This window comes from Aegilops tauschii, chromosome 5, assembly GCF_002575655.3.
Source record: "Aegilops tauschii subsp. strangulata cultivar AL8/78 chromosome 5, Aet v6.0, whole genome shotgun sequence".
In the NCBI taxonomy this organism is placed as follows: Eukaryota; Viridiplantae; Streptophyta; class Magnoliopsida; order Poales; family Poaceae; genus Aegilops; species Aegilops tauschii.
The window spans coordinates 413341890-413354928 of NC_053039.3; the positions used below are offsets into that span (position 1 = coordinate 413341890).

Consider the following 13039-nt stretch of genomic DNA (forward strand, 5'->3'; position numbering starts at 1 on the left):
GGAAAAGATTTGCCCAAGAGCAAGAGAGTGCTAGGAAGGATGTCGAGCGTGCCTTTGGTGTTTTGCAATCTCGATGGGGCGTCGTTCGGTATCTTGCTAATACCTGGAGCACGCAGAAACTGTGGGAGGTGATGACTGCTTGTGTGATCATGCACAATATGATCGTAGAAGACGAGCGTCCGGAACGTCTGTACGATTAAGGGTTTCAGTTTCAGGGTGAGAATGTGGTGCCTGAACATGGAGGAGCGGCAACGTTTGAACAATTCACCCAATTTCATCATGACATGCGTGATTGGGAAATCAACGTGCAACTGCAAAATGATTTGGTTGAGCATATGTGGGCTCATGTTGGCAACCAATAGGTGTATCTTTTTTATTCGGCTTGCAAAACTATGTGAAACATTTTTATTTTTATTCGGCTTGTAAAAACTATGTGAGACATTTTTATTTTTATTCGGCTTCTAATATGCTATTTTATTCAGTTCAAACTATGTTACTATATGTTTAAATGCAAATTCATCAATGCAAAAATAAACTATTTGTTGAAATAGGGTGGCCAGCCCAGTGGTGGATCCAGGACCCAGGCTGGGGGGACCTGGGCCCGGGGCGTGAACAAGCATTACTTCGTTACTATAGCGCCATGTGCACTATAGCAACCCTGTAGCACACTGTAGCAGCCTGGGGCCCTGGTCTTCAACCAATCCTGACTCCGCCCCTGGGCCAGCCGGTCACGCCAGTACATATGGGTCGACGCGTTGAGCGCGCTACCGACCCATATCTAAAACAGGGCGGACGCCGGGCGGGCGGCCGATCCAAACAGATAAAAGGCGGACGAAATCGCCGTCCGTTTGGGTCGCCTCACTAGAGTTGCTCTAAGTGTACACATGATGATCTGCCCGTGTGGGCCACGACGATGATTCAAACTGAGGCCCGATACGAAATACGGCCTACTTTTGGATGATGGGGCCACACAGGCCACGTCAGCTTCGTTACTACTCTAGTACTAGTATGAAACGAAGGCCGTTGACCTGCTGCCACTCCCTTCCTCCCGAGCTCACATCCACAGTTCCTCCTCCTCGGCCGTTCCCTCGCCTGATCGCCTTCCGTCTCCGCTGCCGATGGACGCCTTCGCCTTCTCCCCCGCTCCGAGCCCCAACGCCGCGCCATTCCCCTCCGCCTCCCCGTCCTCGCGCGGCCACCGCTTCTCCATCCGCGGCCCGCGGCGGCGGCGCCCGCTCCCGGCCCTCCGATCCAGCGCCGCCCCCTCGGCCTCCCACCACGACGTGGTCGTCGTGGGCGCCGGGATCGTCGGCCTCTCCATCGCCCGCCACCTCCTCCTCCACACCCCGCTCTCCGTCGCCGTCGCCGACGCCGCCGTCCCCTGCTCCGGCGCAACAGGCGCAGGTAGCATCACCTCCAGAGGTCAGCTTGGATGCATCCCGTAGGGTTCTGATTGATTTCGGTTCGGCGGTGCTGCTGCTGCAGGGCAGGGGTACGTGTGGATGTCGCACCGGACGCCCGGGAGCGACACGTGGGACCTGGCGGTGCGGAGCAAGCAGCTGTGGGAGGACCTCGCGGCCGAGATGGACGGCCTCCGCGCCGGCGGCGCGCGTGAGAGCCTTGGGTGGATGAAGACAGGTAAAGCCATGTGACAGTTGTCTTAAGTCTCTGATCGAATTGCGGATTAACTTCTCCCCCCTCAAATACAGACTACAGTAGCAGTACATTTAGCTCGAAATGGCAGTAAAAGGTTAATTGCATCTCCTCTGGTCAAGTAGATTTGACTATGGTGACTCGTTAGTTAATTAAGGCTACTCTGGACTCCGACCTTTCTGATGCTATGTGCAGCTATATGGCGCTTGAAATAACTTACTTCTTCGATGGCATGTCTTACTGCATCTTCACTATATGCACATCCCAGATTATTTATTTCTCAGTCACGGCGAGAGAGATTGAACGGAATGTGAAATGCTTGTTTTGTTAAGGAAGCTTATTAGTTGGAAGAACCTCTAAAGAGCTGGCTACGCTGGAGGAGAAGACTAAGGTTCTGTCTCAGGCAGGAATCAATGCGGAGTGCTTGTCCGCCTCTTCGTTGCATGCATTAGAACCCGCACTCTGTGTCCGAAATGATGGTGGTGCTATGTTCTTACCTGAAGACCGTCAAATCGATGTGTTCCAGGCTGTGTCTTTGATTGAAAAGGTTTCTTATCTCTAACTTCGGCTCTTCTATGATAGGTGTGGTTAGAAGAATCTTCGCACATCTCTAACTGTTAACATTTCTCTTCTTAGATCAATAGGTCATATTCTCCAAAAGGGAGATATATGGAGCTCTACAATGATCCTGCCATGTCATTAATAAGGTATGAGGGTCTCTTCTTTTCAGACTACTTCTTTTGGTGAACACAAGAGCACCAGCTTTTTTTTTTTGAAAATGTCCAGCAATTGCTGGCTATTTCATTGATTCATAGCAGGGAGAACATGATGATAACAAAAAGTGCGTGACGGTCAGGGACCAAGGAGAAAATGGAGAGAAAAGTAAAAAGAGAGACCTCTGAAAAAACCTACAATCTCACGGTGGTTCCCCGAAGGGGCTCTCAATACAGCTCGCTCCCGCGAGTCTCCATAGCTCCAGTGAATTTCTCAATTCTCTCACAATGTCAGAGGTGGAGGCTATCTTGTTTTGAAAGGTGCATCTATTCCTCTCCTGCCAAATCTCCCAGCATGTTGCAAGGAGCATGGTTTTTGCTCCTTTTCGCTCCCTTGGCGTTGCCCTGTTGATGATTCCTCTGATAATCGTCAATGGTTTCTTATGGCGCCACTCGTCCGTCGGCGTGAAGGTGGAGCAGCCGCGCCATGATGCCACCTGTTGCCACACTCTCCAAGCCTCGGGGCATTCCCAGATAATGTGCTTGCTTGTTTCAAGGCTCCGGTGGCAGAGCTGGCAGAAATAGCCATTTGGCCAGCCCCGCCGCTGGAGTCTGTCGTTGGACCAGACTCGGTTTTGCAGCAGCAGCCAGCAAAACACCTTAATCTTCCCTGGAGCCCAAGCTTTCCATATGATGCCTTCGAACTCTGAGGTATGCCGGCCCCGAAAGTGCAGGCTCCAAGCTTTCCATATGATGCCTTCGAACTCTGAGGTATGCCGGCCCCGAAAGTGCATCTAGTAAGCGGAGCTTGTTGTGTATCCTCCTTTTGCCTCCATGTTCCACCGAATTTGGTCCCTTTCTTCTTCATTTAGCAGAATGTTTGCCTCGCGAATTCTTCGGTGCAGCCGCAGGAAGTCCGGTAGTATCAGGTTGATATCACCGTGTTCAAGGTCGTTGATCCATGTTTCGTTTTGTAGAGCTTGGAAAACTGTCCTGTTTTTGCGCCGGGAGTGCTTGAACAAGGCTGGGTAGCCCTGGGCAAGGGTTCCAGGTCCCAGCCATGTTGATTGCCAGAAAAGCGCCGTCTTGCCATCTCCAACTGTCACCGTTGTTGCTGCAGCAAACAAAGCTCTGTCCACGTCGTCGCATGGCGGTGGTGTGCCAACCCATGGTCTGTCCGGGTCTTTCCAAGCGATCCATAGCCAGCGTAGCCGGAGTGCTCGGCTGAAACTTTGCAGGTCCAGGATTCCGAGCCCTCCCTTCTCAGTTGGTGCGCAGACCGTTGGCCAGTTTAGCTTGCAGCTGGCCCCAGTTATTTCCTCCTCCTGCTTCCAAAGGAAACGCCTCCTACACTTATCAATTTCTTTGAGTAATTTTGGTGGAACCCGCAGTACTGAGAGGGCGAAAGTGGGCATGGCGCTGAGGACACTGCGGACCAGCACTCTTCTGCTGGCCAGGGGGAGAAGGCGGCCCTTCCAACCGGCTAACCGAGCTCTGATCCTATCAATGGGGAAGTAGGTGATGGAACCACCAAAACTCCTGAGGATCTCAGAGAGATCAATGTGTTCACATCTAATCGGTGTCGCTGTTGATTTGGCCGGGTTGATATGCAGACCAGTGGCGTTCCCAAACTCAGTTAGGATCTCCATAATGGTTTGCACTTCATGCTGGTCCGGGTTTGCGAAGATTACTGCATCGTCCGCATAAAGACTAACTCTAAGTTTGATCTCACGGCCTGGCAGAGGAGCGATCAGGTCGTGTTCCATCGCTGCTTTGAGTACTCTATGTAGTGGATCAATGGCTAGGATGAAAAGGAGCGGCGAGAGGGGCTCGCCCTGCCACAACCCCTTTCGGTGCACTATCTTCGGCCCGGCGACGCCATTGAGCAGGAAGGTCGATGAGGAGGTGGAGAGAAGGAGGGCAATCCAGTCGCGCCACCACGCGCTAAAACCTAACTGTTGGAGCAGCTCGAGCAGATAATCCCAAGAGACATTATCAAAAGCCTTGGAGATGTCTAATTTGAGTAGCAGGGCCAGAGTCTTCTTAGTGTGGAGGGACTTGACACAATTTTGCACGTAGAGGTAGCTATCATGTATGCATTTGGTTCTGAGGAAAGTCGTCTGCGCCAGGGAAATCAAGCTTTGAATCACCGTTGCAAGGCGGAGCGAGAGCACTTTGGAGATTAGTTTTGCAACAGAGTGTATTAAGCTAATCGGTCTGTAGTCGTTGATTTCAGCGGCACCATCTTTCTTAGGAAGAAGAACTACAACAGCTGTGTTGAGCATTTGGAAATTTTCCCCGGCTAGGTGGTAGAACTGGTGGAAAACCTCCATGACATCCCTTTTTATGGTTGGCCAGCAGCTTCTGAAGAAAACCCCGGAGAAGCCATCCGGGCCAGGTGATTTCTCCGCCGGTGATTGCTTTATCGCCTGCCACACTTCCTGCTCAGTGAACGGATTGTCTAGGCCGCCACCTTGGACCCTTGGCATGTCGATGTAGCTCCAGTCAATAGTGCTTGCTTGGCCCTGTCTAGTCCCTAATGATCCAGCGAAATGACTATGGACGATTTCCTCTTTCTCATCATGGGTGGTGGCAACCCCAGTCGATCCGTGCAGCGAGTGAATGAAATTTTTCCTGTGCCTGGCATTGATCTTGGCCTGGAAAAAGGCTGTTTGGGTGTCCCCTGCCCGCAGCCATGTTATCCTAGATGCCTGGCGTTTCCGGGCCCTTTCCACCGCTGCCAGCCCAAGAATTCGCAGCTTCAGAAGCTTTCGAAGGTGAAACTCACCCTGCGTGAGCGGCCGGCGTTCTTGCGCTATATCTAGTCGTAGTACCACCAGCGTGGCCAGCTGCAGCTGCATTTTAGCATCGCTAAACAGCGATCTACTCCAAATTTTGAGGTCCCTAGCTACCCGGTGCATTTTGATGTTCAGGCGAGCGAACGCGCAGGCCGCTGGCGCTGGTCGCTGCCATGCTCGCTGTACCGTCTCGTGGAAGCGCGGGAACCTTGGCCAGAACGATTCAAAACGAAACCGGGGCGCCAGCCTAGGGGCAGCAACAGCAGCTAGGAGCAGCGGGCAGTGATCCGAGCATGAGGTGGACGCCGCGTGTAGCATGAAGTCAGGGAACATGACCTCCCACTCAATTGTGCAGAAAAACTTGTCTTTGCTCGCAAGAGTTGGATCTTGACGCTCGCTACTCCAAGTGAAACGCCTATTTTTGCATTTGATCTCTCGCAGGCCACCGGCGTCGATTGCCGCCCTAAATTTACCCATGATCCTCCTATTTATGTTGCTATTGTTTTTGTCGCGGGCCTCGTAGATGATGTTAAAATCACCATTTAGGAGCCAGGGCTCTCCTCGGGGAGGGGCGCCTCTCACTAGTTCAGCCAGGAAGATGTCCTTTCGCGCGCTCTCAGATGGGCCGTAGACCGTCGTCGGCCAAAAACTAGCTCCCGAGGAGAGAACTGTGACCTTGGCCGTGATGGAGAACTCGCTGATCGCATGGGATTGGATTCTGACCGAGGTCGAATCCCAGAAAATAGCAGCGCCTCCTCTTGTGCCATTAGCTGGCAGGACAATGCAGTCGTCAAGCCTTTGGCCTCCTACTTCCCTAGCGATCGCTGCCGTCCACTCCTCAAGCTTGGTCTCCTGGATGCAGAGAATGGCGAGGCGGTGCGTGTTTGCCGTGTCCTGTACTACAGAGCGCTGGGCTGGATTATTCAGGCCCCGGACGTTCCAACTCATGATCGGGCCGGCTGTGCTACTCATCAGAAACATATATCATCCGCAGGAGGCTGGCCCTAGGCGCGAGCCAGGGGTGAACGACGACGACAACTTTTACTGAAAATAACCACGAGTACACATTCCTACCATCCGGGGGTTGCCGGCGGCCACCAATAGGCCCAAAACCCCGCCGGCAAACAGCTAGCAGCCATGCCCAACTACTGTTACAACTCGCGAGGCCTAAGGCCGAGAAACTACACCCTAACTTCACCCAGCCCCTGGCTGGTTGTCGTCGACTACGGTGATGGTCTAACATGGGGAAACCGGGCGGCCAGAGGCCTCTCCATCAGCACCTAGCATGCCAGCAGCGGCCTTGAGAGCCTGGGCGTCCAGGCGGGTCAGCCTTGCGATCGCAGCGAGCTATCAGGCTACTAGAATTGCAGCAAAGTAGCTTCTATAATTAGCTTGAAAATTTTGTTATCTATCACCCTGTTAGGGTGCCTTTTTCATTCATTCCAAACCATTTCCATTCTTCTGTATTGATGTTTCTTTTTTACTTTATGCAGATCAGAGGTTACTGGAAGGGTTGAAGGTGTCCAAACTTCTAAGAACATCTTATATGGCAGAAAAGCTACTGTAGTTGCTTCTGGTGCTTGGACTCGGTCCTTATTGCATAGTTTCTTAGGACCAAATTCTACACTGGATATTCCTGTGAAGCCACGAAAGGTACGTGGTATTTTCCAAATTTCTTTGATTAACCTTTGATATGAAATATTTTGATTGATTTTCCTGGCATTCTCGTAGTAAAAAGTTTAGTTTGTTCCCTAACATGGTAAGTATAAACAAACTGGGATGAAACAAAAAGATCCACTCTTTATGGTCTTCTTTCCATATTTACTTGAGATAGTCAACTTAAACAATCTCTGTTGTGCAGCACTTTCTGTGACACTGTTTTGTATTTTAACGTCTTCGTTCTAATACCAAACCAGATTATACCTGCTTTATAAATAAAATTTGCATATACTAGGCATGCGCCCAACACTCAAAACTATCCTATGGAAAACATACTTATGCTAGCTCAAAATAAACCATGCGAAATTGTCGACAGCATTTCTTCCCTAATATAATATTTGCATGCTGGTCCTTCGTGTTATTTAAGAACTGATTGTTTCAACATCTCACAACATAAAAAGTGTAATTTTTACATTATCCATTTCAGGGTCATCTGCTTGTGTTGGAAAATTTTGACATGCTAAAGCTGAATCATGGCATAATGGAGCTGGGATATGTTGACCATCAGGGCGATAATTCACATAGCATACACTTGTCCTCAACATCCAATAAAGATGAGCATGACGCCGCATCCATATCAATGACAGCAACATTAAATACAAAAGGGCATTTAGTTTTAGGTGATCTATAGCGTCCAAACTTATCCCTTTGTTCCACCTTTTTGCTGACCTTTTTGGAGATCTTCTGAAATAAATCTATGGATGAGTGGATCAAGTTTTTTCTCAGTAAATATTTTTTTGATTCATACAAGAATATCTTTTCTATATAACTTTTTTTTGCCAACTATGTTAGAAAATATGAATCCCGGATCACAAATATTTTTTTTACAGGAAGCAGCAGGGAGTTTAAAGGATTTTCAAGGGAGGTTGATAAATCCATACTGAAGAGTATATGGGACCGTGCAGGAGAATTCTTTCCTGCCATCAACAATGTTCATCTTGATATTGATGAGGACAAAGAAATCAGAATTGGGCACCGTCCCTACAGTAAGGCCCTTTGGTTTTAGAACAACAAAATAGTGCCTCAAAGATAATTCAATGCAATGTTATTAGCTTTGCACTCTATATTTGATAGAAATGCCTCATCTGTTTCAGTGCCTGATGGGAAGCCAGTAATTGGATTTGTTCCGGATATGTCAAATGTTTTGATTGCAACAGGACATGAAGGAAGTGGACTTGCTTTGGTAAGTCGATTGGGCAAACCTGCTCCAGTTAATGTTTTTCCTTCTTTGTGCTTAGTATTTTTGTAAGCAGTTTAGCATATGACATTTCCATGCTCCTGGAGAAGAGGAGTTGCAACAAAGATAGCCCCATCCCAGCCCCCATTCCTGGGAGTGTTCCCATTCATTGCATATAATTAATTGTGCACTGTGCTACCCTGGTTGCATTTTTTTTTTTGTATTTCTAGTTCTGTGAGATGGCCAGTTGAATGACCCTGCATGCGGGCATCATATTCCAAATGAGATAGAGTAAACCATATGTCAGCAGGCACGTTGCTTTCTTTTTGAGCCTCTTCACTTTTTGAGTTTCCATATACATAAGCTGGAAGTCGCCTATCTAGAGCGCAGAATGAGGCTGTACTTAGATGCAGACTCTGGTGAATTTCGACCACCAGAAGCTAAAGCCTAAGGCATTTTCATGTTGTGCATGATCAAGCTCCGTGTACATAGATAATGTGTCGTTTACTTGCTAATACAAGTAGCTCAAAACATTGTTGACATTTGCAGTGACATAACAGACATTCTCTTGCTATGAATAGAACAACAACACACAGTTTGCTTGATATGGTCGACTAAATACAGTTTTCTTGATATGGTCGACTTAATGGTTGGGATAAATTTCTACTGCTATTTCCCTTTTAAAAAAGTTAATAAAAAATGATATTCTTCTTCTGCCATTTTTACTTCAGGCGCTAGGTACTGCTGAAATGGTGACAGATATGATTCTTGGTGACCCTGGAAGAGTGGACTTCACGCCTTTCTCCATAGAAAATAGATTTTCAGGTAATTCTAATAAACATCATGGTAACCTTTTTGCAACTAAATTGCTGGTATGGTTCAATATAATGACATTATTTATGTCTGCAACATGGTCTCAAATTAGGACTGATATTTCACGCCTTGGCAGCTAGCTTTGAAGGTGACTTAATGTAATTCGTGTCAGTTGTCATGTTTTTTGGACAGGGGCCTATATAGCATATCAATACAATTTACCTTAGTTTCGAAATGGAGGCTGTCACCCTGATTTATATCTGCCTTAATTTAACTAACAGTTTTCTTCTGGATTTCTCCATTCTCATTGGAGTTCATGGCAACTCTGCATGCCGCGTATCAGTTCATTGCGCAAAGTATACTGGATGGAAATTGGAATGCTCCTTTTGGCAATTCGTAATGTTGATCCATGAAATTTTCGTTTCTATTGGATTCAACTTCTTTTAAAATTTGACACAGTAGTAAAATGTCAAAATTGGGGAAGTGCTTTTCTTCCCTTACATCTGTCCGTACCTAAGTCATTAGTATGTATCCTAGGTGTGAAATATTTTGGTTTCAGTACAAAGGGCGATGTCATTGGGTTTTCTGCTTCTGCTTCAGGAACTTTGTCATCCGAGCAACTGGGTTATGAGCTATTCTTTAAATCCTGACGTCCTCCAAACCCAGCAATCCGATTTGAGTTTTAGGTCATCTACTGATGCTTACTTTCTATTCGATGCACTCAGTGGGTTAGCTGCTGCTTGGATCGGTCTTGTTCCATAGAAGTCATTGGCACAGCTTTTGACTGAGGTTGAGCTGATGACTGAGGTTGCTGAAATTTGCTCTTGAGTACCGCCGAGAAGCATTCCTCCAGTCTGAGCCAGATCTCATCATCACTTGAAACTCCTGATAGCTAATGCGACCATCCTGTTGCATATGCATATAAAATGTCAGTTATCCTATAGAAGAATGTGCTTGTGTACTCTTGGACTGGAAAACCCCATGGATGGCAGTAATACGTAAGTTGTTATTGCTTCATGGATTTCTCGTTACACTAGAATTAGGTAAACACTAAACAGTGCTGGCATTTCAGCAAATTATGGGGATTGTTGTTGATTTACGCTTCTTTCGAGGTGTAGTAATTTCCTTTTGTCAAACATTAGTTGCCACTTCCTGAGAACGAGGGGGGAAAGCAGGTAATTTTCGGATGTGCCCTTTTCACTGGAAACAGCCTCAAACCATCTACAGTTTCAGGATTTAAAATGGGGGTTTAGGGTAAACAATCCAGCTAGCTTAAAATTTCCCTGGACTCATTTGATATGGATAAATGGTGTCTACAGTATCAGGATTTAAAATGGGGGTTTAGTGTCAACAATCCAGCTAGCTTAAAATTTCCCTGGACTCATTTGATATGGATAAATGGTGTCTACAGTATCAGGATTCAAAATCAGCAAGGTCAACTTTCTTGAGATACAGCAGCATTAAGTAATCAATGTTTTTGATTAATTTGTTGTCTAAAGTCTAAACTGACCTCATCCGTGTCAACATCACGTATAATGTCTTTGATCACTTGCTCATCTGGGCCTAGTTCGTCATCACCTAAAGCCTCCATCAATTCCTCCATTTCAATATATCCATTGCCATCTTTGTCAAAGTATTTGAAAGCTTCAGGTAGGTACTCCTCATTACTCATTTTTTTGATGTGAAGTAAGACTGTCACAAACTCGTCAGTGTCCAAGGTGCCATTTCCATCTATGTCACCCTGGAAAAGGAAGAAAGTGTGTTAGAGCATAATGTAGCTCGTGATAAATACTTGGTTTCAATTGCATTTAGACTCGTGCCAGAATTGGGAAAGCTAGATATGTGCCACTGCTAAGTACTCAATTGTGAGATATGCCCCACGAAGTTCCACTTCAAAATGACGCTGCTTAATTTATTTTTCAAATCCTATTATAACCGAAATACCCCTCTAAATGGAAGAAAATGCTCCTTCTAAAAGAAAGATAATGGTATCATTGTCTTTTCATGCCTCACAATGTCATCTGAAACAACTACAGCAAGTTAGCAGAGTCGGTTCTCAAAAGTAGAACTCTGTAGCGGCATATCTCGGAATCGAGTGCTTTGCAATGGCACATCTCTAGATTTTCCAGAACATTTTTCATTGCATTTGTACAGCTTCCACTTGATTTATTTTAATCTAGCTTCCACTATCCCAATCATCGTAACTACTTTGTTCTTATAAGAGAGCAATGAAAACGTCAAAGTGCATATAGTAGGCACTCACAGCTTCTAACAGCATCTGTATCTCTGTCTCAGGAACAGCATGACCGTTTATCCGCAAGCCCTCCTTGAGCTCCTCAAGCGTCAAAGTACCGTCCTTGTCCTTGTCTATCATTTGAAACATCTGAGTGTAGTTCTCGATGTCCTCCGCCGGTAAATTCTTGGCAACGACCTTCATTAATCATTGGAAAATGATTCACATCAAGAATATATCACACTGGAAGAAAAATCAAGAACAATGTGGCCCGGTTCCGTGCAACTTACTCCGAGTGCCTTCTTTTTGAACTTGTTCATGGATGAGAATTGCTTAAGCCTGGATCGAACAAGCTCTCCAAGTGACACATTTGGAGCCTTGTCGGCGTTCTTGAGCCACGGATGCTCTGTTTCGTAGGAGGAGAAATTAATGCTCTTAGTTCAGTGCATAACACCATTTGTCATGCATCGCTAGACCTCCGGTTTCCCAATAATACCATGAAATAAGCAAATTTGCAGGAGTAGCAAACTTCTAGCAAGTTTGCTGTGAACTTGTAGCAAATTTGTGAGTGCATATTGTGTTTGTTTGGCCTGTCCGCGAGCTGGAAACTAGACCAAATTAAGGTGGCCATTACCAAAGACTTGATTTGCTGTCAAGCGGGTAGCAGGATCCGGATCAAGCATCTTCTTGACAAGGTCCTTTGCAGTTTGGGAGACCTTGGGCCATGGCTCCCTCTCGAACTTGATTTCACCCCGGATTATCGACTCGGCGATGTGCTCATCGGTGTCTGCGCCCGGTTCATCGGGACATAAAATCACATGAGCACTGGGAATCAGTCATGAGAGGAGGAATGGACCTGCATTCTTCATGCGGAAGAAGGTGAAGAAAGAAGCAAGGAAGAAAGGCATGCACCTCCCCAGAAAGGAGGCACTCCGCAGAGGAGGATGTAGAGGATGACGCCGGCGCTCCAGACGTCGGCCTCCGGGCCGTAGCTCCTCATGAGCACCTCCGGCGCCATGTAGATCCCGCTGCCGACCACCTCGGTGAACCGCTCCCCGGGCTCGAAGTAGACGGAGAGGCCGAAGTCGATGGCCTTGAGCGGCGAGTCCTCCTCCTTGCCGGCGAAGAGGAAGTTCTCGGGCTTGAGGTCCCGGTGCATGACCCCGTTGTCGTGGCACAGCTGCACGACCTGCGCGATGGTGCGGCCGATCTTGGCGGCGGCGCGCTCCGTGTAGTGGCTCCGGGCGAAGATGCGGTCGAAGAGCTCGCCGCCCTCGCACAGCTCCATCACCAGGTGCACGCCCTCGGCGTCCTCGCAGGCCTCGCGGAGCCGCACCACGGCGCCGGCCGCGCCCTCGAGCGCCGACATGCGCCGCAGGATCTCCACCTCCCGCCGCACGTCCTCGGCGTCGGCGGCGCGGCGCAGGCGCTTGCGGCGGATGGTCTTGCACGCCAGCGCCTCGCCCGTGGCCGCGTCCTCGCAGCGGCGCGTCACCCCGAACTCCCCGCGCCCCAGCTCCGCGCCCAGCCGGTACCGCTTGGCGAAGGACTCCCCGCCGGGCGCGCACTGGTCGTCCTCGCCCAGGATCGGCGCGCTCCGCCTCCACTTGGTCGACCTACGCTTCTTCTTGCAGCAGCTGCTGCTGTTGGCGTCGCTGTCGGTGGGGCAGTCGTCGGTGCTGGCCACGGGCATGATGGCGGCGGCGGCGCGCCTCCGGGCCAGCAGCCTGGAGGCCGCGATGACAGAGTAGCAGCCACCCATGACGCCGTCGCACGGCCAGACGGAGGCCGCCGGGTGCTTGCCCCTGCCTCCGCCTCCGCCTCCGCCTGCGCCTCAGCGCGCGCCCCCTGCCTCGGCTCCGTTCGCGCGTTCCACGCACACGCACGCGCGGGGTGGAAGGGAAGGAGGTTGGGAGGAGGGAAGGGGGACGCC

General features: G+C 48.8%; 2 protein-coding genes across 3 annotated transcripts; one reads left to right on the forward strand and one right to left on the reverse strand.

The window, feature by feature from the left end:
- Positions 1–1021: 1021 nt before the first annotated feature.
- On the forward strand, positions 1022–11695 carry LOC109765520 (uncharacterized). 2 transcript variants are annotated; one of them, XM_020324300.4, is made up of 10 exons: positions 1022–1404; positions 1486–1638; positions 1986–2200; positions 2290–2360; positions 6658–6817; positions 7311–7503; positions 7714–7869; positions 7978–8066; positions 8792–8885; positions 11169–11695. In XM_020324300.4, exons 1-10 carry the CDS (start codon positions 1119–1121, stop codon positions 11177–11179), a joined length of 1428 nt encoding a protein of 475 aa, XP_020179889.1. In that variant the 5' UTR covers positions 1022–1118; the 3' UTR covers positions 11180–11695. The 2 variants fall into 2 exon arrangements, with proteins under 2 accessions (XP_020179889.1, XP_045084985.1); XM_045229050.2 differs by lacking the exon at positions 11169–11695 and adding an exon at positions 8986–9108 and having other exon boundaries at positions 1024–1404.
- Positions 9336–13004, reverse strand: LOC109765522 (calcium-dependent protein kinase 22). Its single transcript, XM_020324304.4, has 6 exons — positions 12019–13004; positions 11741–11893; positions 11397–11512; positions 11137–11304; positions 10384–10614; positions 9336–9779 (listed from the first exon to the last, which is right to left on the reverse strand). Exons 1-6 carry the CDS (start codon positions 12866–12868, stop codon positions 9639–9641), a joined length of 1659 nt encoding a protein of 552 aa, XP_020179893.1. The 5' UTR covers positions 12869–13004; the 3' UTR covers positions 9336–9638.
- Positions 13005–13039: the final 35 nt, after the last annotated feature.

Excerpts from the sequence above, each read along its gene's own strand:
- LOC109765522 (XM_020324304.4), bottom strand. The coding sequence starts at position 12,868 with ATGGGTGGCTGCTACTCTGTCATCGCGGCCTCCAGGCTGCTGGCCCGG. Across the intron at positions 10,615-11,136 it reads TACAGATGCTGTTAGAAGCT|GGTGACATAGATGGAAATGG; the intron begins GTGAGTGCCTAC and ends TTCCTTTTCCAG. Across the intron at positions 9,780-10,383 it reads GTGATGTTGACACGGATGAG|GATGGTCGCATTAGCTATCA; the intron begins GTCAGTTTAGAC and ends CATATGCAACAG.
- LOC109765520 (XM_045229050.2), top strand. The coding sequence starts at position 1,119 with ATGGACGCCTTCGCCTTCTCCCCCGCTCCGAGCCCCAACGCCGCGCCA. Across the intron at positions 2,201-2,289 it reads CTGTGTCTTTGATTGAAAAG|ATCAATAGGTCATATTCTCC; the intron begins GTTTCTTATCTC and ends TTCTCTTCTTAG. Across the intron at positions 7,870-7,977 it reads AATTGGGCACCGTCCCTACA|TGCCTGATGGGAAGCCAGTA; the intron begins GTAAGGCCCTTT and ends CATCTGTTTCAG.